The sequence below is a fragment of the Kryptolebias marmoratus genome, linkage group LG1 (genome assembly GCF_001649575.2).
Source record: "Kryptolebias marmoratus isolate JLee-2015 linkage group LG1, ASM164957v2, whole genome shotgun sequence".
NCBI classification, from domain to species: Eukaryota; Metazoa; Chordata; class Actinopteri; order Cyprinodontiformes; family Rivulidae; genus Kryptolebias; species Kryptolebias marmoratus.
This window is the reverse complement of record NC_051430.1, coordinates 7,290,862-7,312,360: the sequence shown is the minus strand read 5'-3', so window position 1 is coordinate 7,312,360 and position 21,499 is coordinate 7,290,862. Positions and strand designations below refer to the sequence as shown.

At 40.1% G+C, this 21,499-nt stretch overlaps 2 protein-coding genes across 3 annotated transcripts; both read left to right on the top strand.

The window, feature by feature from the left end:
- Window positions 1-6,173: 6,173 nt before the first annotated feature.
- LOC108234969 (condensin complex subunit 2-like) lies at window positions 6,174-9,631 on the top strand. Of its 2 annotated transcripts, none has more exons than XM_017414599.3 (5): window positions 6,174-6,619; window positions 6,719-6,826; window positions 7,221-7,297; window positions 7,496-7,571; window positions 9,324-9,631. In XM_017414599.3, the coding sequence occupies exons 1-5, from the start codon at window positions 6,548-6,550 to the stop codon at window positions 9,381-9,383; spliced, it is 393 nt and encodes a 130-aa protein (XP_017270088.1). In that variant the 5' UTR covers window positions 6,174-6,547; the 3' UTR covers window positions 9,384-9,631. The 2 variants fall into 2 exon arrangements, with proteins under 2 accessions (XP_017270088.1, XP_024861386.1); XM_025005618.2 differs by having other exon boundaries at window positions 7,218-7,297.
- A 2,941-nt stretch (window positions 9,632-12,572) lies between these two features.
- Window positions 12,573-20,055, top strand: vamp8 (vesicle-associated membrane protein 8 (endobrevin)). Its single transcript, XM_017414499.3, has 3 exons — window positions 12,573-12,753; window positions 17,052-17,219; window positions 18,353-20,055. The coding sequence occupies exons 1-3, from the start codon at window positions 12,739-12,741 to the stop codon at window positions 18,542-18,544; spliced, it is 375 nt and encodes a 124-aa protein (XP_017269988.1). The 5' UTR covers window positions 12,573-12,738; the 3' UTR covers window positions 18,545-20,055.
- The last annotated feature ends 1,444 nt before the right edge of the window (window positions 20,056-21,499 follow it).

The following is a 21,499-nucleotide window of genomic DNA, read 5'->3' as shown; positions in this document are numbered from 1 at the left end:
CTAAAAGTTAATGTAAAGAAGAGCAAAAAGCTAAAATTACCAAAGGCTAGAGAAAAGGAGCAAAAGTTTAGCTAAAAAGGACCAGCTAAAAGCTAAAAGTAGCAGAATGACTTTTGTCATCATAAGAAGACATAAGTATAGACATATATGCGGGAAATATTTGAAAATAAAGTTAAGTATTTTGAAAAATATAAAAGTTACAAAAACTAGAAGTCATAGCACCCATCTCCCGAACAAGCTGAACATTTTGATGTATGAATGGCTAAAATAGCACAAAGTATGCAGAAGTAGTTTGATTTCAAAAATTTAAAAAAGAAAACAGGAAAACGATAGAGTGAATGCTGCATTTACAGAATTAGCTCTTCCTTTTGTTGGCATAAATACAAACATTTATTTCTGTGTTACTTTTGCTCAAAGCTACAAAGAGGAGCCACAGGGCCGCATGTGGCCTCAGAGCATCTGGTGGCAGACTCCCGATCTGGATCTAGATGATGCTTAAAATGAAACAGTCAAAGTAGAATCTTTAGATGCCGCAGTAAGATTTAAATACATTGTTTATCACTTTTAAGAGGATGTGAAACACGTATAAAGCTCTCTGGTTAACAATCATGTGATGTAACGTTAAGACTTCCCTTGCATAGAGAGGCCTTTGTTGTCTATCTGAGCTGAAGTTGTGGTTGCAGCTGAAGGCAGCTGCTTTCTTTGCAGCCTTTCTTTTATCTCCTCCATGCAGCAGGAAACCCCCAAGCTGCACTACAAGAGAAGTTGTGCACAAGTGTCACGTTGTGCCGTACAGCACGTTGAGTGTGCACTGAGTCTGGCAGTGTGTCACCAACCCCCTCTTCACTGCTGTAACATGTGCTGAAGTCAGCTCGCAGGCAGGCCTCAACAACTCACACACTCTCTCACTCACACACACTGCAGAAAACTAAAGCTATTTGGTCACTTGAGGGTGTTGCCCACATCTGATTTTAACAAAACTACTGCCAGTCCACCCTTTAAGAAATATGTGAACAATTCATCTGATATTCCCAGAAGGAGCTCCATCGAGTCCATCGTGTCACACTGCTTTTTAATCTTCGTTCCATCTTTCCTGCAGTGGAATGATATCATAGAGGTTTTAATTGCTGCAACTGTTTTTTTCTGACAGAATAAAACACACCGTAGAGCAGTGAAGTCTGTCGTAGGAAACAAAAGTGGGGGAAGGTTACACAGAAGTCGGACCTACAAAGTGTGTTTTCGGTTAAAGCTGTGTAAACCTTAATTTTAAAACTTCTATTGAATGTGTTAGTTCTCTAGAGTAGGTGTTCAGAAATGTCAGCTACTACCACACCAAATGTTAACTCAATATCTGTAAAAATCACCAAGTTAGAGTCATTTCTGTGTTGGCTAAGGCTGAATAGCTGTAGCAGCCATCTTGAATTGGGTTGACTTGAACAGTTAATCAGTTGTAGATGTACCTCCGGTGATTACGTTCCAACAGTTTCACTTTAATCTGCTAAGTGAGTCATGAGCTATTTTGCTAACAGACAGATAGCGTTGGCTCCAACAGCGAATGACAAAGTTTAAGCAAAGATGTGACGCAGTCTGTAGCTGTCTGAGTATGTGTTAAAAATAACTCTCAGCTACTATTGCACCAAGTTTTAGCTCATTATTTGTAAACTTGACCAAGTTTCATTACAATTTGGCCTCCCGTTTATGAGATGTTTTGCTAACACTACGGACAAACAAAGACACCCATTTGACTTTGGTGGTGGCCGATGATGAAACTTGCATTCTTTGAAAGAATGCATATCCCTTTCTGCCTGCATGCCATAGTTTTAAACAAAGATCTGTAATCTGTTAGCACCCGTGTTGGGAGTGATTCTCAGCTTAGCCTAATGTGTGTGTGTGTGTGTGTGTGTGAGAGAGTGATGGTATTTATGAAGAGCAGCCAACACAGCTCCTTTGCATCAATTTCACTGACAATTCCAGTTCTCTCCAGCTGTCAGTTCATCCAGTGTTCCTCTCAGTAGCACGCAGCGAACCTCATGGCCCACCCTGCAGCTGCTGCTTCTAGTTAAACAGGATGCAAAGTAATTTAGAGATGACGACATGTTGGATTAGATTTATTGTTAAATTCATAACTTTCATATAACACCAGCTGGCTATGTTATCTTCCTCTAATCCAGTGGTTCCCAAAGTTGTGGTCGGGATCCCACCGTTGTCACGATTTGAATTTGAGTCATTTTTCTGTGTTTGTGTTGTCACCGTCATGTTTCTGTGTGTTGTCACTATTGTTTTTCTAATGTGTTTCCCTGTCATCATTCACCTGCCCTCCATTCAGTAGTTCTCCACTCAGCCTGCCACGCCCACCTACACCTGTCTCTAGTTACTAATCAGTCACCTGTGTCCGCTTCTTCATCATCCTCTGCCTATGTAATCTGTTCTTTTGCTTCCATTACTCGCTGGCTCATTGTGTTTAGTTCTTTCTGGGTCTTGTTTTATATGTTGTTCATGCCACAGTCTGGTCCTGCTCCTCCTCCTCGTGTTCACTTGTAAATTTTTGTTTAGTTTGCTGCCTCGTCAGCTTTTTGTTTTCCTTTTTTGTTAAAAAATCAGTTTTAGTTTTTTTTAAGATGAGTCTGGGTTTGCTTTGCTCGACCGTTAGAACCGTGGGTCACAAAACATCAAGTTTGTGGTCTTGAGATGATCTCCGGAAACCAAACCAAATATTAAAATGATGGCGGATTTCTACTGGAATTGTTATAAAAATGTAAAACAAGAAATTATAAAAGTAATACAGTATGAGTTTAAGCTCTCTGTGTTGTCATTATGCATTTATTTTGGTTTTGTTTAGTTTATTAAGCATCATCTGTATCATTCAGCCAAGGATATTTGGGGCTTCAAGTCTTTGTCGTTGTTATCTTGGAGGGCACTGCTCTAATCTGCATCAGTGGTGGCAGAAAGAGGAAGAGGCGAGACAGGATCTAAGTAGGTCACAGAAGTTTGAGAATTATTTTAGAAAGGGGAGGGTAATTGACACATTTCCGACTAAAACATCAGCAAATTTCTTTCAATATGTGTGAAATGATCAAATTGTCGTCAAACATCACTTTGTTAGTTCAGGGAAAACTGTGAGGCACAGGGTTCAGTAGCATGAAGTAAATAAGAAAAACAAGGGAGAGATCAGTTTGCCACTTGTTGGTTAGAGTTTAAATACAACTTGCCTGGATGTGATTGTGAACAGTATGAGGTGGGCATAGGAGAGTTTAAGGGAAAGGGCAGTAGGAGGAAGTGAGGGCAATAGTTGTTTGTGCTGGGCTTTTCTACTTAACATCTTCATCTTGGAAGATTTTGTTTATGCAAATGAAAAACAAACATTTCACTGAAGAGTCTGGACTAAAATGAAAGTTTACATTTCTGAATTATGACCTAAATTTTCACAGCTGTAACAGTGTCTGGTACTAAGTCAACACAAGCTTTGTGATAAACACAAGTAAACAGAATTCACCTGTACAAATTATCTGTAAAGAACACATCTAATGCCATTGATAATATACTACTGATGAGTTACTGAAAAAAGTTACCAGAGGCTGGTTCAGTTCACCATGACATATGTTTCAGCTCTAAGCTCTGTAAAAAAAAGAAGTGTGCCATGTCGAAACCAGGTATTTAGAGTGGCGACACTGAGTTACAGCATTTTGAGGAGCCTTTTTTTTTATATTTTGCTAACAGTAAAGAGAAAAAACAAAAAGAGCTTCAGTGGTGGGTGATAAATATGTAGCAAAACACATTAAACAGCTGGTTATAATAAAGGTAGTTAAATTGTAATAAGAAGAATTGCAGTACATTATATATTTCAAACAGTTTTCCAGATTGGGTCTGATGTGAATACTCTGGCTCTCAGGGTCAAAGGTCAAGGGAACAATAAACTTCTTCTGGGAAAAGCTGCACAAATAAAAGCTGTGTTTAACATGCTGGGCACTCACTCACATTACTGCAGACTCATCCACATGACCACAGCAGTCAGTCCAGACTGAGTCCCATCAGCAACAAATGGGCTTTGTGTTTATCTCACAGGCTGACATTTGGGAAACTCATCAGGCCTTTTCTCATGGAAGTAAACCATTATGAATATATTCAGCACCTCCAGACAAAAGAGCACATTCAGACGGATGTAACGCTGAACTGCATGTTGTTGAGTCAACAGGTGGGATGATCCTGTTGCAACATGCTCAGCTGAGTTTCTGTTGGGCTTTTCGCTGTAGTCTCTCTGGTTGGAATCCTAAAGATCTAAAGAGATAAAAAAATAGTGATCTTTATTCACTACAACAAACCACTTCAGTGTAACCCTCCTGAAGCCCGAGAGAGAGAGAGAGAGAGAGAGAGAGGTGAAGTGGAACTGCCCATGTGGAACAAAATTAAGGTGAGATGGGAGGAGTCTTTTATATATATGTTATCTTGCTAATGCAAGATCTTGTGTGATGATAGCTTTCAGAGTATGTGTTGAGGATGGCTCTTAGCTATAACCACACAAAACTTTAGCTCTGTATCTGTGAAATGGACTGAGTCATACCCATTTATGTTTGTTAGGGTCACTTAGCTGTGGTGGCCATCTTTATTTGGGTTGATTCCAAAGGTTCATCAGTTCTAGATGCATACATAGTGATTATTTTCATCAAATCGGTCTCATGATTTGTTAAATATTATTAAAAGACAAAAAGAGTTGACATTTAAAGCTAATGTTTTAAGCAAAGAAGTCACAAAATTGTAGAGCTCGAACTATGCATTGGGAGTGACTCTTAGCTACTACTACATCAAATTTTAGCTCAGTGTCTATAAAATTGACTGATTTTGAGCCATTTATATGTTTGCTAATGTGGCCGCCATCTTGAATGGTATTGACTCTAGAAGTTAATTAGTTGCACATGTACACCCAATGATTACTTTGTGAGAGTTTCATTAAAATCTATCAGGTGCGTCATCAGATATTTCGCTAACAGATCGACAAAAACAGTATTACCTGCTGCCAAAGGTGAAATGAAGATAAAGGCTGTCTACAACAAGCAAACTGAGGTTTTACCTTTAGGTTCAGGTGACATGCTAGGGAATTGTCTGGCGACTTTGATGTAGGTCCATCCATAACCGGGGCCAAGGTCACCAAGGTATTTAAAAAGCTCCAGGGGTGGACGAGATCCACTCTGAGTTCCTCAAGACTCTGAATGTTGTTAGGTTGTCTTGGTTGACACACCTTTGCAACATTGCGTGGACATTTGGACAGTGCCGCTGGATTGGCAGCCTGGGTTGGTGGGTCCCCTTTTTAAGAAGGGGGACCAGAGGTTGTGTTCCAATTCCAGGGGAGTCACACTCCTCAGCCTCCCTGGGAACGTCTATTCAAGGGTGCTGGAGAAGAGAGTCCAGTTGATAGTTCAACCTCAAACTCAGGAGAAATAATGCGGGTTCAGTCCCAGCAATGGAACACTGGACCAGCTCTTTGCCCTTGCTACTGTCCTCGAGGGGGCATAGAAGTTTGCCCAATCAGCCTACTTGTATTTTGTGGACTTGCAGAAGGCATTTGACCGTTTTCCCTAGGGTACCCTGTTGGGGGTGCCCCATGAGTATGGGATTGGGGGTCCGATGCTATGGGGTACTCAGTCCCTGTGCAAAAGGTGTGAGAGTCTGGTTTGCAGTGCCAGGGCTGGCCTGTTGTTACTAATTCAATTCATGACTTTTATGGACAGAATTTCTCGATGCAGCCAGGAGGCAGAAGGGGTCCAGTTGGGTGGCCTCTCTGCTATTTGCAGATGATGTGGTCCTGTTGGCATCATTGTGCCATGATCTACAGTTCTTACTGGAGTGGTTCAGAGTCGAATGTGAAGTGACTGGGATGAGGCTCAGCACCTCCAAATCTGAGGCCATGGTCCTCAGTTGGAAAAGAGTGGACTGCTCTCTCTGGGTTGGGAATAAGGTGCTGCCTCAACTGGAGGAGTTTAATTATCTCAGGGTTTTGTTCAAGAGTGAGGGAAGAATGAGGCATGGGATCGACAGATGGATCGGTGTATTGCATACTTGGTACCGGTCCGTTGTTGTGAAGAAGGAGCTGAGCTGCAAGGCAAAACTCTCTGTTTACCTGTCATCTAAGTTTCTACCCTCACCTGTAGTCATAAACTTTGGGTAGTGACTGAAGGAATGAGATCACTAATACAGGCTCTTGGAATGAGCAGGGCAGCTGGACTCTCCCTTAGAGACAGGATGAAAAGTTCAGTTATCTGGGAGGGACTCAGAGTAGAGCGTCTGTTCCTCCACATTAAGAGAAGGCAGTTGAGGTGGTTCAGGCACCTGATAAGGATGGCCCCATGACGCATTCCTGGGGAGATGTTCCAGGCTTGTTCACTGGGAGGAGACCCCAGGGAAGACCCAGGACACGCTGGAGAGACTATGTCTCTCAGCTGACCTTGGAATCCTCCCAGAAGAGCTGAAAGAGGTTGCTGTGGAGAGAGATGTCTGTGTTTCCCTGCTCAAGCTGCTGCCCCCTGCGACCTGACTTCGGCACAAGCAGGAGATAATGGATGGCTGGATGGCTGGATGGCTGGATGGATGGATGGATGGATGGGCGGACGGACAGACAGATGGATGGGTGGGTGGACATGCTACAGATACTACAGCATCTTTTCTGATTATCTGTGTTGTATAAGATCGATGCTGCAGGTCTAATTGTGATCTTTTTTTTTTCTAGTTGAGTCAAGAAGGCCAGAAGAGGCTGTCGGGGGAGCTTGGAGAAGGCATTGGGGATTATGACTACAACAATGCCAATGATACAGTCAACTTCTGTCCAGGTCTTCAGGTCTGAAACTCACCTTTCTAAATGACTTATGATGTTATTGTGTCCAACCTTGTTCAGCCTGTGGAGGAGTAGGAAATTATAAAGTCTAAAAATGATCAAATATGTAGTCATTTAATCTGCAACTTAAACTGTTCATCACAGCTGAATTGGACACTTTTGTGCCTCGTCACAAATCGCTCCTCTGAAGCGTCTTTATTTGTCCTTTTATCTAGTGTTTTATCAGGGTAGTGACAGGTTACCTTGTTAAACAGTGTTATCTTTTGAAGATCTTGTCTTTAGTCTGTGGTGGGCAGTGACCTACTTAGATCCTGTCTCGCAGTCAGTTTTAGCTGCGTTTGTTTGATTCTGTGTGTTCATGTCTGTTTTATCGCTTCTGCCTTTATGTTCCCAGCAGGTGGAGAAGACTGCAGAGACACCAGAAGTGAGTGGAGAGAAAGTCTTCAGTCAGACCACAAAGACCCTACTTCAAAGGTACCAGCCGACCTCCTGCTGTAATACGGCGCTTAAGACGAATAATAATTACAAGGAGCTCTCATGTTGCATAAAAGCTGCATGAAAGGGAGGAGTCTTGTTCCCTTATTAATGCCATTTAACAGCTAACTCTGAGGAATGAGAAGTAAAATATATTGTGACTGTCTCCATCTTTCTGTTTTCTTTGTGGTGCTCCAGATTGCCGAACACAATGGCTCAGAACCTGTCTGTCCCACTGGCATTCGTGGCTCTGCTTCATCTGGCCAATGAAAAGGTGAGGGTTGTTCAAACACTGGCTGAATGCTGATCATGAATGAGGCGCGTTCCGCTCCTCAAAGTCCTGAAGAACAGGAAGTTTATAAAAAGTGGGAATAAAGTGTGGGTGTTTTCCTGCTGCTCTTATCATGGAGCTCATGCAGGTGTGTGAAACAGAGTGAGTATTTTTATCTGAACAGATATTGAGGCTAATGCTGAGCTAAATGTGACCTAAAAGTGAAAGTTTTTAATGACTTTCTTCTGATTTCATATCAGCATTTAGCCACGACTGGTTTAATCAGAAAACAAAGTGAGAATCTGGACCCAGGTGTCCCATGTGAAAACACACTGTAGTTTCCATCAGTCACTGATTTCATACCACGATTTTTTTTTTTTACAGTAAACTCACAACAACTATTTCTACATAGATAAAAAACAACAACTATATTTTGCAAATTACAAAGCAGTGCAGCCAAAAACAGCTTCAGAAGGAAACAAATAGATATACTGGTACATTTATTAGTCATCAAATCATGTAAAAAAGTTGATGTTAGTAGTTAATTAGCTGGTTATTAGCCTCCTAGTAGGCTGTATATATATTTTACCTGCTAACTCTTGAAGCAAACGTTTGTTTCTAAACACTGTTACCTTGAAAACAGAGACGGTTTCGCTCTCCTTCTGAACCCGACTGAATGATGGCTCTCATCTGGAGAAAAGCCAAACCAGTCCTGATGTTACATGCATCAGTTCCCTGCCCCACACACACACAGCAAAAACAGCTGTTCACACACTTCACAATGTGTGTTCATTTCACCCTTTCCTCATGTACTGATAACTATTATAGCTCCAAAAGTGCCGGCACAACAAACTGTTGCTAAAAATACAGCTGAGTGTGATTCTGAAGACAGGACATGTCTGAGGGAAGACGGCGCTGATATGAGCTGACTTTCAGAAACACAAACAAGATCAATGTGAATTTCTTCAGCAGGTGTTCAGCAGAAAAAGGCTCCCCTGCTGTGAAAAGCCCCATGACACTTGGCAGACAGCTTGGTGCTCTACCGCCACCTTGTGGTGGTGTTACCAGCAGCTGAAGACAACCTGTCCAGCAGGTGTCCCTCAGAGACATGCGTCTAGGGCCGAAACGATCTGAGGAACTATCAAGAACTCGGATTCAAACAAAACCTGTGATTCAAAGATTATTTAATCCATTTATAGCTCAAAGGTCATCATTTTCATCAGGATCATTATTCCTGTCAAACAGCATGTCAGGAACTTTCTGCTGCTAAAAACTGTTTTTTACTGGACTGCATGAGGCACTGTCCTAATTAAATAGGCTGTCAGCTTCCAGGAACAACCTTTAGGAACCACAGGTGAAGCACATGTATTTCCAAATAATAAATTAATGGATAGATTATTCATTAAAATGTTAAATGACCTAAACTTTCAGTTTCTGAAGCCTTGTGTTGCTCAGGAGGACACAGATCTGATCAGAGACACATTTGAATTAAATCTGAGCTTTTCTATTTAGCTTGTTTCAGCAGGAAGTTATTTTTTAAAGAGCAGCAAAAACTGGAAATTCAGACAGTTCTTCAGTAATGCTGCCATAAGTGCAATAATTAAATCAAATAACTTGTAATCGAATCAGTGGGCCTTGAGTTATAATTTTGGGCTTCTGTTCTCCATCTTTCTTGTGTGAAACTGAAATCTGAGCTCTTTTATTCAACCTGGGTTTAATAAATCTTATAAATGTTTAAAATTGTTTGTTTTCCAGAACTTGGAGCTGGTGAAGGTTGATGACATGTCAGATATCATCATCAGACAAGGCCGCTGAGAAGAAAAGAACAAAATTTTACCTGGAGAGTCAGATTCTTTGGTTTGTTTGTCCACCTCTGCTTTTTACGTCTTTATTCTGCTTTTCTGATGTTTTTGTCCTAAGAAATCTGCTTTTACTCTTCATAACAGCAGAACTTGTACTGCTTTTAGTTTCATATCTCCCATGAATATTTACTTTGTAGATCATTTTAACTGCTCAAATAGCAGAAAATAATGTATATTGTCAAAATAAATAAAATGGTTTTCATAAAAGTGGTGTATAACTTACTGATTTCACATGAAGTTCTTTTTCAGGTTTAAAGAAAACAGCTGTACGTATTTTCGGAAGAATCTATCAGTTTTATTCCTTTTATCCACATCAGAGCAGCAGCTGCTGAGGGAACGAACAGCTCGCCTCATCGCCTGCTTACTGGAATGAGGTGGAACCAGTTTGTCGAGGCGGCCGCTGCTGGCGGGGTGAGACACGGTGTGATGTCGGTTCAGAGAGGAGCTGCTGAGCCGAGGACAACAGCCAGTCATCTGACAAAACAAGTTCAGCGTCATTGTTGTGTAAAAATGTTGCAGGATGGTTGATTTCGCTGTCCTCGGTTTCACTGGAGTTGTGTGATATGAAACCAAAGCCTCTCACCCTCAAAACATCATTATTTCAAAGAACAAGGTGTAAAACCATACACCAAGATTTACTATAGATTCTTTTTGTAACCAGTGTTGAAGGAAGTTTATTCAGAGATTTCTTTAGAAAACATTTTTATTTTTTAAGGATAAAAGTTTAGATTTTTATCTTTTTTGATCAAGTAGAAGGAAAACATTTAATTGACATAATGTGCATTTCTAAAATAAAAATAAAAGGTCTTTTAATCCTTAAAGGAATGCATATCACCTGCCGCCTTTCACACCTTAGTTTTAGACTAAAATCATCTTATGTTGGGAAATGTCAGAGCTGGAGCTGTTTTGGTTAAACCCTGAAAATAAACACACAGTTTCATGTCATTTAGCCAGATGTGCTCAGTGTGTGATGTTAACGACTCTCAGCTACTACCACATCAGATTTTAGCTCCACATCTGTCAAACTGACATTATAGCCAATTTTGTGGTCGCTAATGTCCAGTAGCTGTGGCCGCCATCTTGAGTTAGACTGACTGCAGAAGTTAAACCTTTGTAGACGTACACCCATTGATTACATTTTTTAAGTGTCCACAGTGACATGTAGCAGCCATAGATGACTCATGAACATTTTAAACACTCGGTTTAGTGATGATAAAGTTGTTTTTTTTCAGGACTATAATGATTCTGTCAAACCATCCACTCAGTGACATGTCAGAAAACAGTCCAGATGTCAGTGATTTGACATTTGTATGGAGGCTGTCAAGGCAGAAAACATAAGGAAGACAGGTTTGTTGATTTGTTTTATTATGAAAGGAAATGTTCAGAAAATCCCAGGGATGAGACAATTCCAAGCAGTAGAATATGTCTAATTTAAGACTTAGATAATGTCTCTGAAACAAGGCTTATCAGAGAATAAAGAGACGAAGCCACCATCAGTCCTGTATAACTTGACCCAACATCAGGCCGAGGGCAGACGTAATCTGGACGATTATACAGCTCTACGACAGCTCTGTTATACCCAATGAGGACATCTCAGAAGACCTATCACTGAATCTTAGTTTCCATAATGCAGACCCAAACTCCCATTGACTTCCATTCTAACTGATCAGGGAGAGACACACAGGTGTGTTACCATGGTGACTCTAATGAGCCACTAGTAACAGCTTTAGCATTTTGTTTTGTCTGGGCTCTCTTTACACTTCTTATGCAGTTTATACATGACAATGAAGACATTTCATCAACTTATTACAAGAGAAAGTCACAACTTATGCAACAAGGCTGCACAGAAAAAAGCTGATGAAGGCTTCAAAATGTATTCAGAATACCCATCACTTCTTGGATGTGATTACCCTGTTGTCCTGATAAGTACAGGCTTATTGCCTGACCTGAATGTGTTAGCATAATTTATTTATTTTTTTTAAATTTATCCTTTATTTATACAAAGCAAGAACAACAAAATCTTGCAACAGTAAACGTGGGTAGAGGCTTAAGGCAGGCATGATAATATAGAAATACAAGCAAATAATAAAAGTGATGATATGGTTTGGGCAGGTTATAGTAAAAATTCATTACAGAGTGTTTTAGTCTTTAAGGCTTTTGCATTGTTTCAGTAATTTAAAATGGATAGGTAAGAAAAAATATAAGTTTAAAAAACACTACGAATCTGGGTTTTAGCATGGAAAATTTTCAGCAGTGGATATGAAATTTGGTTAATATTTATATTAACTTTACAACAAAAACTTACTTGGAATATTCAAACACACAGGCATGAATACGTTCAAACAGAGGAAACCAACAGGTGTTAGCGTCATATAAGTCCATATAAGTCATTGGTCATATTACTGATGACGTCAGGAGCAACACGAAGATGGCGTTATGGTTGCCAGATAAGAAACGATGAACTATCGCACCATTGCTTTAAAACTATCGTATTGTGACCAAAACTATCATATGCTCGGAGTGAGGGTTCACATTTTTTAGTGGTGATGGGGGAGAAGGCGCTGGGTTGTGACTAGCAAACTTGTGCTCAGAAAGGGAGGGGAGTTGCGGGCTTGGCAAGCACGCGGACTTTCTGATGATTTGTGGGTGTTTCCGTGTATTGAAACGATTTTTTTTTCGGTGTACGAAAATGCCAAAAACTATCGTATATTTGGGCTTTTAAAAAACTACTCACTGTATGTCATGCAGACCTAAAGCTGTCGTGTAAATACGATAATTATCATATATCTGGCAACACCGGATGAGCCAGCTTCTCAACAATAAGGAACGTAAAGGTAGAGGCCTACAAAATAAAAGCATGAACAATTTGCCGTACAATTTGGATCATGTCCTGACAATGTTCATTAACCATTTTATGCTTCTAAAAATAAAATAATATATTTTTTAATGACCAAAACCGCCTAAAATATATCATACAATAAATTAATAATAAACGTTTTTTTCGCCAATGCACAGGTGACCTTCAGTCCGGTTTAATGTATTTTTTAACTTTCTCGGTGGCAAACCGGATGTGAAATTCTGTAAAAGGTGTGCTTTTAAAAGCGTGACTGTGGAAACAGGTGGTGTTGTTGTTCACTTGACGCTTGAAGCGAAGGAATCCAGTTTGAAGGGGAGAAAAAAATTCAACCAGGAAGTTGAACCGAGGAGGAAGCGGAGTTTCTTCGGTGTAGCGTCAAACCTTTACGTTTTAAAGCAGTTTTAAAAGGTTTTAAACCAAACCGAGAGCTCCGAGGACTTAGTTTAACAAGATGGACTATGACCCGGTAGGTGTGAAGCTTCTGGTTTTGTTTTGTTTGGCACCTTTTGACTGCCAGGTACGATGCAGCAGGTGTATTTTCAGATGAAACAAGCTACACGGAAGTGAACATTATTTAGCCATGTCTGAAAAAGTTACCTAAAGTTTTGTGTTAACCTTTCATTGTCGAGCAACAAAATTTAAGCTAACCGAGTAAATGGCCCCAAAACACATGTTGAGCTTCAGAAAATCATTAAAAAAAACCTTCATCGCGGAGTTTCTGTTGCATTTTTAAGCCACAAACTTGTGATAAAATCTTTCATCCAGTCTACTTTATATTTTCAATTGACTTAAAACTTAAAAAAACATATTTTCTCATATTTTAACTAATGATTTCTCTCCACATAGACCTCATACACTGACTGAGATGTAATTTAATGCTAACTCTACTTTCCTGCTCTTTGAGGTAAAGAATAAATACATTTAATAAACATTAATATCTGTGGACAGTCGGAGTGTGTCAGGACTTACATACATAACTTGGTAAGGTGTGTTTTAGCAGTTAATTGTAGAAATGTAGTGACAGCAACCTGTTAGGGTGAGCACAAGAAGAGTGTTTTTTGGTTAAGGCTTGGCCTGCTTAAATTTTATTTTGAATTTAAAGAAACTGAGAGAAAGGAGGATGGCAGAGGACTAGTGAGCATCAGAGCCACTATACAGGATGAAACAACTAAGATCCTGGAGTACATCAGGAATAAAGCCTCCAATGATGATCTGCTAAGTGAATGTTTCAGGCAACAGAAAGTGTGGAAGAGGAGAAACAAGAGGATCCCTCATGGAAGTACAAGCCCCTGCATGGCATGTACCACCAGCAGATTGAGGAAGTGGCTGATATCAACAAATCCTACCAGTGGCTAGAAAGGGCTGGACTGAAGGACAGCACAGAGGCACTAAACATGGAAGCACAAGAGCAATAGAGGCCGGGGTCTATCATACCAGGCAGGACCCAAGATGCAGGCTGTGTAGAGATGCCCCTCAGACAGTCCAGCACATGATAGCAGGATGTAGGCAGGCAAAGCGTACATAGAACACCATAACCAAGAGCCTGGAATAGTGTACAGGAACATCTGTACCGAGTATGGACTGGAAGTCTCACAGTCAAACTGGGAGACTCCACCTAAGGTGGTGGAGAATAGCAGGGCTAAGATACTGTGGGACTTCCTGATCCAGACTGACAAACAGGTGATGGCTAACCAACCAGACATTGTGGTGATAGATAAGATACAGAAGAAAGCAGAGGTCATAGCTGTAGCAGCCCCAAGTGACATCAGGAAGAAGGAGCACGAGAAGTTGGAGAAACACCTAGGGCTGAAAGAGGAAATAGAGAAGCTGTGGAGAGTCTAGGCCTCCGTGATAACAGTGGTCATCAGAGCACTCAGTGCTGTGACCCCCAAACTGGAAGAGTGGCTCCAACAGATCCCAGGAACAACCTCAGAGATCTCTGTCCAGCAGAGCGCAGTCCTAGGAACAGTTAAGATACTGAAGATAACCCTCATGCTCCCAGGCCTGGTAGAGGACCCGAGCTTGAGGTGAAGTGGAACCGCCCATGTGGAACAAATAGGGCAAGTGGGATGTTATTTTATATATAAATTATATAAATTCTGAGCGTAGTTTTAAAAATTCCATGGCTGACTGAATCTTTTCAGCTCTTAGTTTTCCAGGAAGTCACAGCTCAGCATGATTTGAATATAATTTTTTTTTCTATATATATATTTTTATGAGGGTGTGTGTGGGGGGCGGGGGTGTCAAACTTAAAAATAAATTCTTGTGTGTTTGTTCCTCTTAGTTTGCTTTGAAAAGCAAGGGCTGGACTGAAGGACAGCACAGAGGCTGTCACTTTAACGTTCAGTTTAATACAAACCTCTGTGTTGTCATCAGTACAGACCTGTTTTAATCAGGGTTACTGAGTGGCTAACAGAGCCTGATCGGTGCATGTCAAGCATTCTATTCAAAGCGTCTTATTTCTGACCGCAGATTAGGGAAATTTAACATTTGACTAAATAAAGAGTGGACGGTTAGGATTTCGAGGAGCACTTTCCATTCATGCCACCAGATAACACTTCCTTACACACATAATATTACTATTCACTTGATAAATCATTCCTTCAGTCCTTTTGTAACCATTTAATAAGTGTGCAGCATCTTTGGTTTGAATCGGTAAGGTCTGCTGGATGACCGATGTCACATGACTGTAGTGGCTCCAACATGACTGTGTTTGTGTGGATATTGACACCTGATAGCTAACAGCCATGTAGTGGGCCTTAGTGAACTCCGAGCTTCACGAAGAGGGTAAAAAAAGACAGAGCTCAGTTTGTGTGGCAGCTAAATAAAGCTAAACAACGTTGACCTCACTACACCCTGAAAGGCTGTACGTAACGAGGGATTTCATCAGGGAAGGAGCGTAAAAAGAGCCAATTTATTGTTAGGCGTGTTTCAAAAGCAGCTAATTAAAATGCCTTAAAGTGTCATTAGAATAAAGGAGAGGAGGAGAAGGGAGAGGAAGGCGTCAGATTAGAATGCAGATCAGAGATGACGCAGCTAAACCTGTTTGGTTTCCTGGAGACCGTGTTGTTTACAGGTAGCTGCTGGCTCATGGGACACGGAGATCTGTGTGTGTGTGTGTGTGTGTTAATTCTAACAGTCCACACCGCACGGAGCAGTTCTCCCTTGAATATCTATGGGTTCTACTGAACTCGAGAGCAAAAAGTAGCTTCGCAGGTGCTGTCTTGTGCAGTAATCAGCAAGCTCCATCAAAAGCACCATCAGCTGTCTGATAATGCATAAAAACCTGAACATGTTATGCATTTCTCACAAGGTCGGTGCAAACATTTATGAGTTTAAATTTCAAATGGATGTGTTTGTATTAGTTGGGGCTTAAAGGAATCCCACTGCAGTGAAGCTTTGTGTTGATGAAACTGTAGGCTTTACAGTAGCTGTGTGCTGGACAAGGCTTTAAAGGCATAATAGCTGTAAAAAAAAACCCCAACTGATTTTCCGATGTTTTTATATGAATTTTTATGCTTCTAACACAATTTCTACATCGTTAAAGGGGTTAATGTAACTCATACTCATCGAGGTTTGAGTTTAAAAAATCGTTAGAGAACAGCAAACATTCCTCGCTTTTGTTTACAACTAAATTTTATGATCAGTTATGGAAATTCTCCCGTTTGAGTTCAGAGTATCTCATTTTATATGGTTTTAGTTCCAAGTTTTACTTTAACCCTCCCCACCACTCGATTTCCTTCCTCTGAAGGACTCCACTTCTGTCTACTCGTCCTCACAGCTTTTAGTCCCCTTTTCTTTTCAGGAGATTGTCGAACTTTATGTTTTCTCTTTTGACCTGGAGTCTATGATTCCATTGTTCTCCCTCTGACTCGGTTTACATCCAGGGATTATTTTACCGACTCAGTATTTGCTGCAAACCAAGCCTGTCTGAAGTGAACTCGCCAATGTTCGGATGTAAACAAACGACTCAGAAGTGTTGGCAACTAACTTGAACCGTTAAAATATCAAAATACCAGTTCAGCCATGTGAAGCCTAACTTTCTTTGATCCGTTTAAACTCTGGATGATGTTTCTGCTGTGAAATGCGTTTAATTTACAGAGCTCTGAAGGGAGCTGGGTCCTCTCTTGTTTCACCAAATTCCTGTTGTTGTTGTTTGTCAGATTTCTTATTTATTTTTCACCTTTCAGTTGTTTTCGCCTTCCAGTCAGGAAGATGCAGTTTTTATTAATATTTTTGCCCTCGTTGGAAAGTGGGGGAAAAACCCCAAACTAGGCCACCTGTTTTTTCTGATATGGAGAGTTTAACTATGTCTGAGAGGAGCTGGTTTTGATTTTGTTTGATTCAAACATTACCTCTCTTAAGAGATGTTGTTCTGTGTGCCTTTTGCTAAAACACAAAATCAAAAATATAGAGCAAAGCATCCCATATTAATGCTCTGTGATTGTCCAATTCACCTCAGACTAAAAACAATTAATTTAGTTGTTTTTTTTTTAATATGAAGCTGAGATAGACCAATTAATTGGCCAACCAATTTTAAATTCACAAGTTCTTCTAAGGGTTGCTAAATATGTTTATTCAAATTAAGCAATTATTTTTGTGTTAAATGATAAATACTCACAATTTTAAAACAACGAGTGTTGTATGTTGGCGGTTTTTAAAGATCGGTATCATCATCGGGTATAAAAAAAAAACTCATATCAGTCAACATCTCCTTTTGGGTGTGTATGAAAGCTAACTGTGACCATCTGAACTCCTCTGCAGGAGCGGGGAGGAATGGAGGAGGCACCGGAGCAGAAGGACAAGGTGCAGACCTTGAAAGATCAAGTGGACGGAGTGAAAAGCATCATGACACAGAATGTGGACCGGATCCTGGCCCGGGGTGAAAGGCTGGACGACCTCATGGGCAAGTCTGAGGATCTGCAAGAAGGGGTCAGTCTCACCACAGAGGGTTTCACTCAGACTGGCGTTTGTGTACAGCTGCGTTGTCTCATGGATAATCTCCGTGAAAGATGTATGAACCTTGTTAATGTTTTGATTTTCATTGCTGATGAAAAAACACAAGTGGAACTGATGAAAACGGTGATTCAGTTCAGTTTGTCTCAAAGCCAGCAGCAGAAAATACCTGAAATTCAGTCAAACATTAACTCTTTATATGCAGCTTTAATTTACTCTAGTTTTATGTCTATATGACTGTCATGAAATCACACAAAAATGAAATGAAATTAAAAAACCGTAAAAGTAACTAAATTTTAATCTAGTTTACTGTAGGTTTTGGGCTTATAATGATTTTTTTAAAAACCATTTTGTTCCATAGTGGAGTGATTATAAAACGCACAACTTCAGTGACTATTAAAAGCAAGAATTGTGTGCATAATTCTGAACATCCAAGGGTTAATGTGGACGTGATTTTTATTTTGTAAAAAACTCTGAACTTCACAGTGAGGCTGAAGAAAATGTAATTGATTTGTTTAAAGATATCAAAGGGCTGGAGTTTGGTACTTTCTCAGCTTATGTAAATAAATAAATAATCTATATTGAAGTGGGTTTCAGTGTAAAACATTGTAAATAACATCTTACCTGTTGTAGATAGCTTCTTGAATGACGTCACTTTGAATAAATAGTTAAAGTCTGACGGGATGGATGAGGTAAATGCTAGTCTGAACACACCTAAGACCAAAGTGGATTACTGTCGTCTTAAAACAGCTCTGACTGCCAAAGTTACATAGCAGTTAATGCAAATGTATCTCATAAGCTTTTACGTTGCTGTCAGTTTGTCATTACACATTTTTTTACATGGAACTATACAAGTATAAATAACAGCAGCAGCAAGTAGATGCAGCTCTTACGAAAGATCTAGAGGTCACGTCTGGCAAGAATTTCAAAAGATCTCTGCTGAAATAACCGACAGGAAACTGGTGGTGGTGTAAGGGCATGAACTGCTGTGAAAATGTTAATATTGGAGCCATTTTAAGATGACAAAATCTTACTAAATCTAAACTCTTATTATGTTTGAATGATGTATTTTTGTCACATCGATTGATCTTCTTTCTCTTCCTGCTCAGGCTAAGGGCTTCAAGCAGACATCTCAGAAAGTTGCCCGCGCCTACTGGTGGAAAAACGTCAAGCTGATCGTGGTGATCGTGGTGATCGTGGTCGTCATCGTCCTCATCATCGTGCTCTTGGCCACTGGAGTGATTCCGACCAGCGCGCCTGTGGGTCCAATTGTTCCGACCACCCCCAAGCCCAAGCCCTGAGTACACAGGATGTCCACAGTGGCATAAACACACACACCACTGTTGCACAGTATACTAAGTAATATATAGACTCCTAACAATCACTTTTGTCTTGAACATATTTAAATAGTTCTGATTTTCTTTTAGTTACTTTCATGGTTCGACTTCAGGCACTTTAATGACACAAACATGTGAAATTCAGCAAAACCATTTTGAAATTGGTGAGTCTTTGAACAAAATTCTCTGACTTCACTGTGTTTGATTTTTCCCCTATAAGGACACAAGTCTCAAGTATGTCCTTAACTTGTCCCCATCATCCCTGCACAGAGTTTGTAGACGGACAGAATGAATGTGCGCTCCTTTAGTCTCATGTTTAGTCCATCACCTGTGAGTGTCGTTACAAAGGCCAGGCCTTTAAAGTTTAAACTGATGGTAATCAGACAACATGACTGAATGTTACCACTTAGTTTATTCAGAATGACTTCTTTACATTTGTACAAACTAGGAACCAGAATGTCCATTACCTGTGTCCATGTTGTACTGCTTCTGATCTTTAGCTGTGACGTTGGTGGAAACAGTTTGTGAATCATTCTTAGAATCGATTCATTTGCTGCAGCAGAACAGTGAGGTGTGTCTCAGTGCTACAAGAACCGGACTGTTGTTTGGATCATGAAGGATACATGTAACTAATGACACGACATATAGTTAAAGACAGTTTGAGGCCAAGTGCTCGTGAAATGCAGGAAGATGACACAAAATGTAGTTATTTACTAACTTTTTTTTAAACTTTTTTTTTTTTAGTTAAGTGTAATAAATCGACCATTAGTCACACACTTCCTGTAGGATCAGGATCCTCCAGCCTATCAGCTGAGAGAGACCTTTTATAGCCCACATGAAGCGCCACCTGCTGGCCTTGTGACATCCAGTTACCATTTTTAATAAATTTCTAAACATTCAGGCCTTTATTGTCCTTCAGAACACAAGTCTGGACAGAAGTTATTTTTCCCCCACCTCTTTTTGCTGTTACAGTGCTACTTTAACTTTAAAGAGGTCAAAATGCTTCTAATCATAAAGTGTAAATAGTCACATTCCCATATGTATATTTGTTTCAGCCCTAGCATTCTGCTTAAGGTGTCTTAATTTTTTTTCGTTAGGAATCTACTAAGTTATTTTATTATCATAACAAGTTTAGTCAAATATTCTTGGAAAAGAATCTATTAAATGTTACAGCTACAGCTTTCTAGCCAAACAGGAGGCTATGTTGGAACAAATCCTCCGTTATTTGTGTATTTTATTTTATTTTATTTCTTTTTCTACGTGCTTCTGGGATGCAGTAGTCCCTTTCTCCTCTTACTCTGTTGCTTCTGAGTGATGCTGGCCTGATTATTGCTGCATTGATTTGACAGATGAAATTCAATGATGCTGCAGAGGAAACATGTAACATAGCTGTTTCTTTGGCAGGATTGTCATGGGCTTATGGTATTTAATGGTTTTAATGGTCTGATGAATGAAATAAATAGTATTTACCTCCATTGAGTTGTGTTGTTGTGCCTTTTTTAGAGCCGTTGTTTGGAGATGCTGACAGAATTCTAGAATTGTGCCGCTAAAGGTGGCTGCATGTTGGAGTAGCTCTGTTACAGTCATTCTGAGATATTGCTTTTGAAAACTTTATTCCTCGTTTTTTCTTTATGTAAATCACTTTTTGGATGATTATTTCCTCTGGTATTGAATGCTGTGCAGCTGGAAGCATTTTTACTGAAACCTTTTTGCTTTTGGACTTTTTGTTATTATGTGTAACCATAACAACAAAGTGTCTTTTTTTTTCCACAATCGGGAGCAGTTGATTAACATCTTTTACTCTTCAGTGTTAAACGTTGAGAACCCTGAAGTCCAGTCATAGCCAGAACCAAGCAGACTGCCTATAAATCCACTGGAGGTAAAGCTCCCAGGAAGCAGCTCACCACCAAAGCTGCCCGCAGGAACACGCTGGCCACTGGTGGAGTGAAGAAGCCTCACCGCTACAGGCCCGGTACTGTGGCTCTCAGGGAGATCCACCACTACCAGAGGTCCATCGAGCTGCTCATCTGGAAGTTGCCCTCCCAGCTCCTGGTCTGGAAGATCACCCAGGACTTCAAGACCAACCTGTGTCGGCCATGATGGCCAAAACTCGGCCATCATGGCTCTGCAGGAGGCCAGCGAAGCTTACCTGGTGGAGCTCTATGAGGACACCAGGACTGAGGACACATCGGGACAGACCGCTACGAGAGATCCTTCCTGTCTACAGTAATCATCTATAACAACTCTTTAACGAAACCAGGATTATGAGCTACAACAACATTTAATTTCCCTTTGGGATAAATAAAGTATTTTTGAATTGAATTGAATGTGGTTTCTACAAAGTTTATTCACAGTGTTTAGAAGTTCACTGACAAATAAGCAAGGAGAAAATGTTAAAAGCACTTGTGTGCTTAGATGCTGCAGAAAAGAAAGTTCATGAAACATAATGAACAAGTGATGCAGTGCACCTAACCTCTTTACTATAATGTACTGAAATCATTCATTCATCTTCTACTGCTCATCTGTGGTTGGGTTGGAGAGGCAACAGGTCCAGGAGGAAACCCAGACCTCCCACTCCTCAGTGACACTCCAGCTCCTTCTTTGGGATCCCAAGGTGTTTCAAGGCCAGAGAGTATACATACAGGTGCTGGTCATAAAATTAGAATATCATGAAAAAGTAGATTGATTTCAGTAATTCCATTTAAAAAGTGAAACTTGTATATTATATTCATACATTACATACAAACTCATATATTTCAAATGTGTATTTTGTTTAATTTTGATGATTACAAATGACAACAAATGAAAATCTCAAATTCATCATATCAGAAAATTAGAATATTACTGAAGACCAATAAAAACAAAGGATTTATAGAAATGTTGGCCAACTGAAAAGTATGAACATGAAAAGTATGAGCA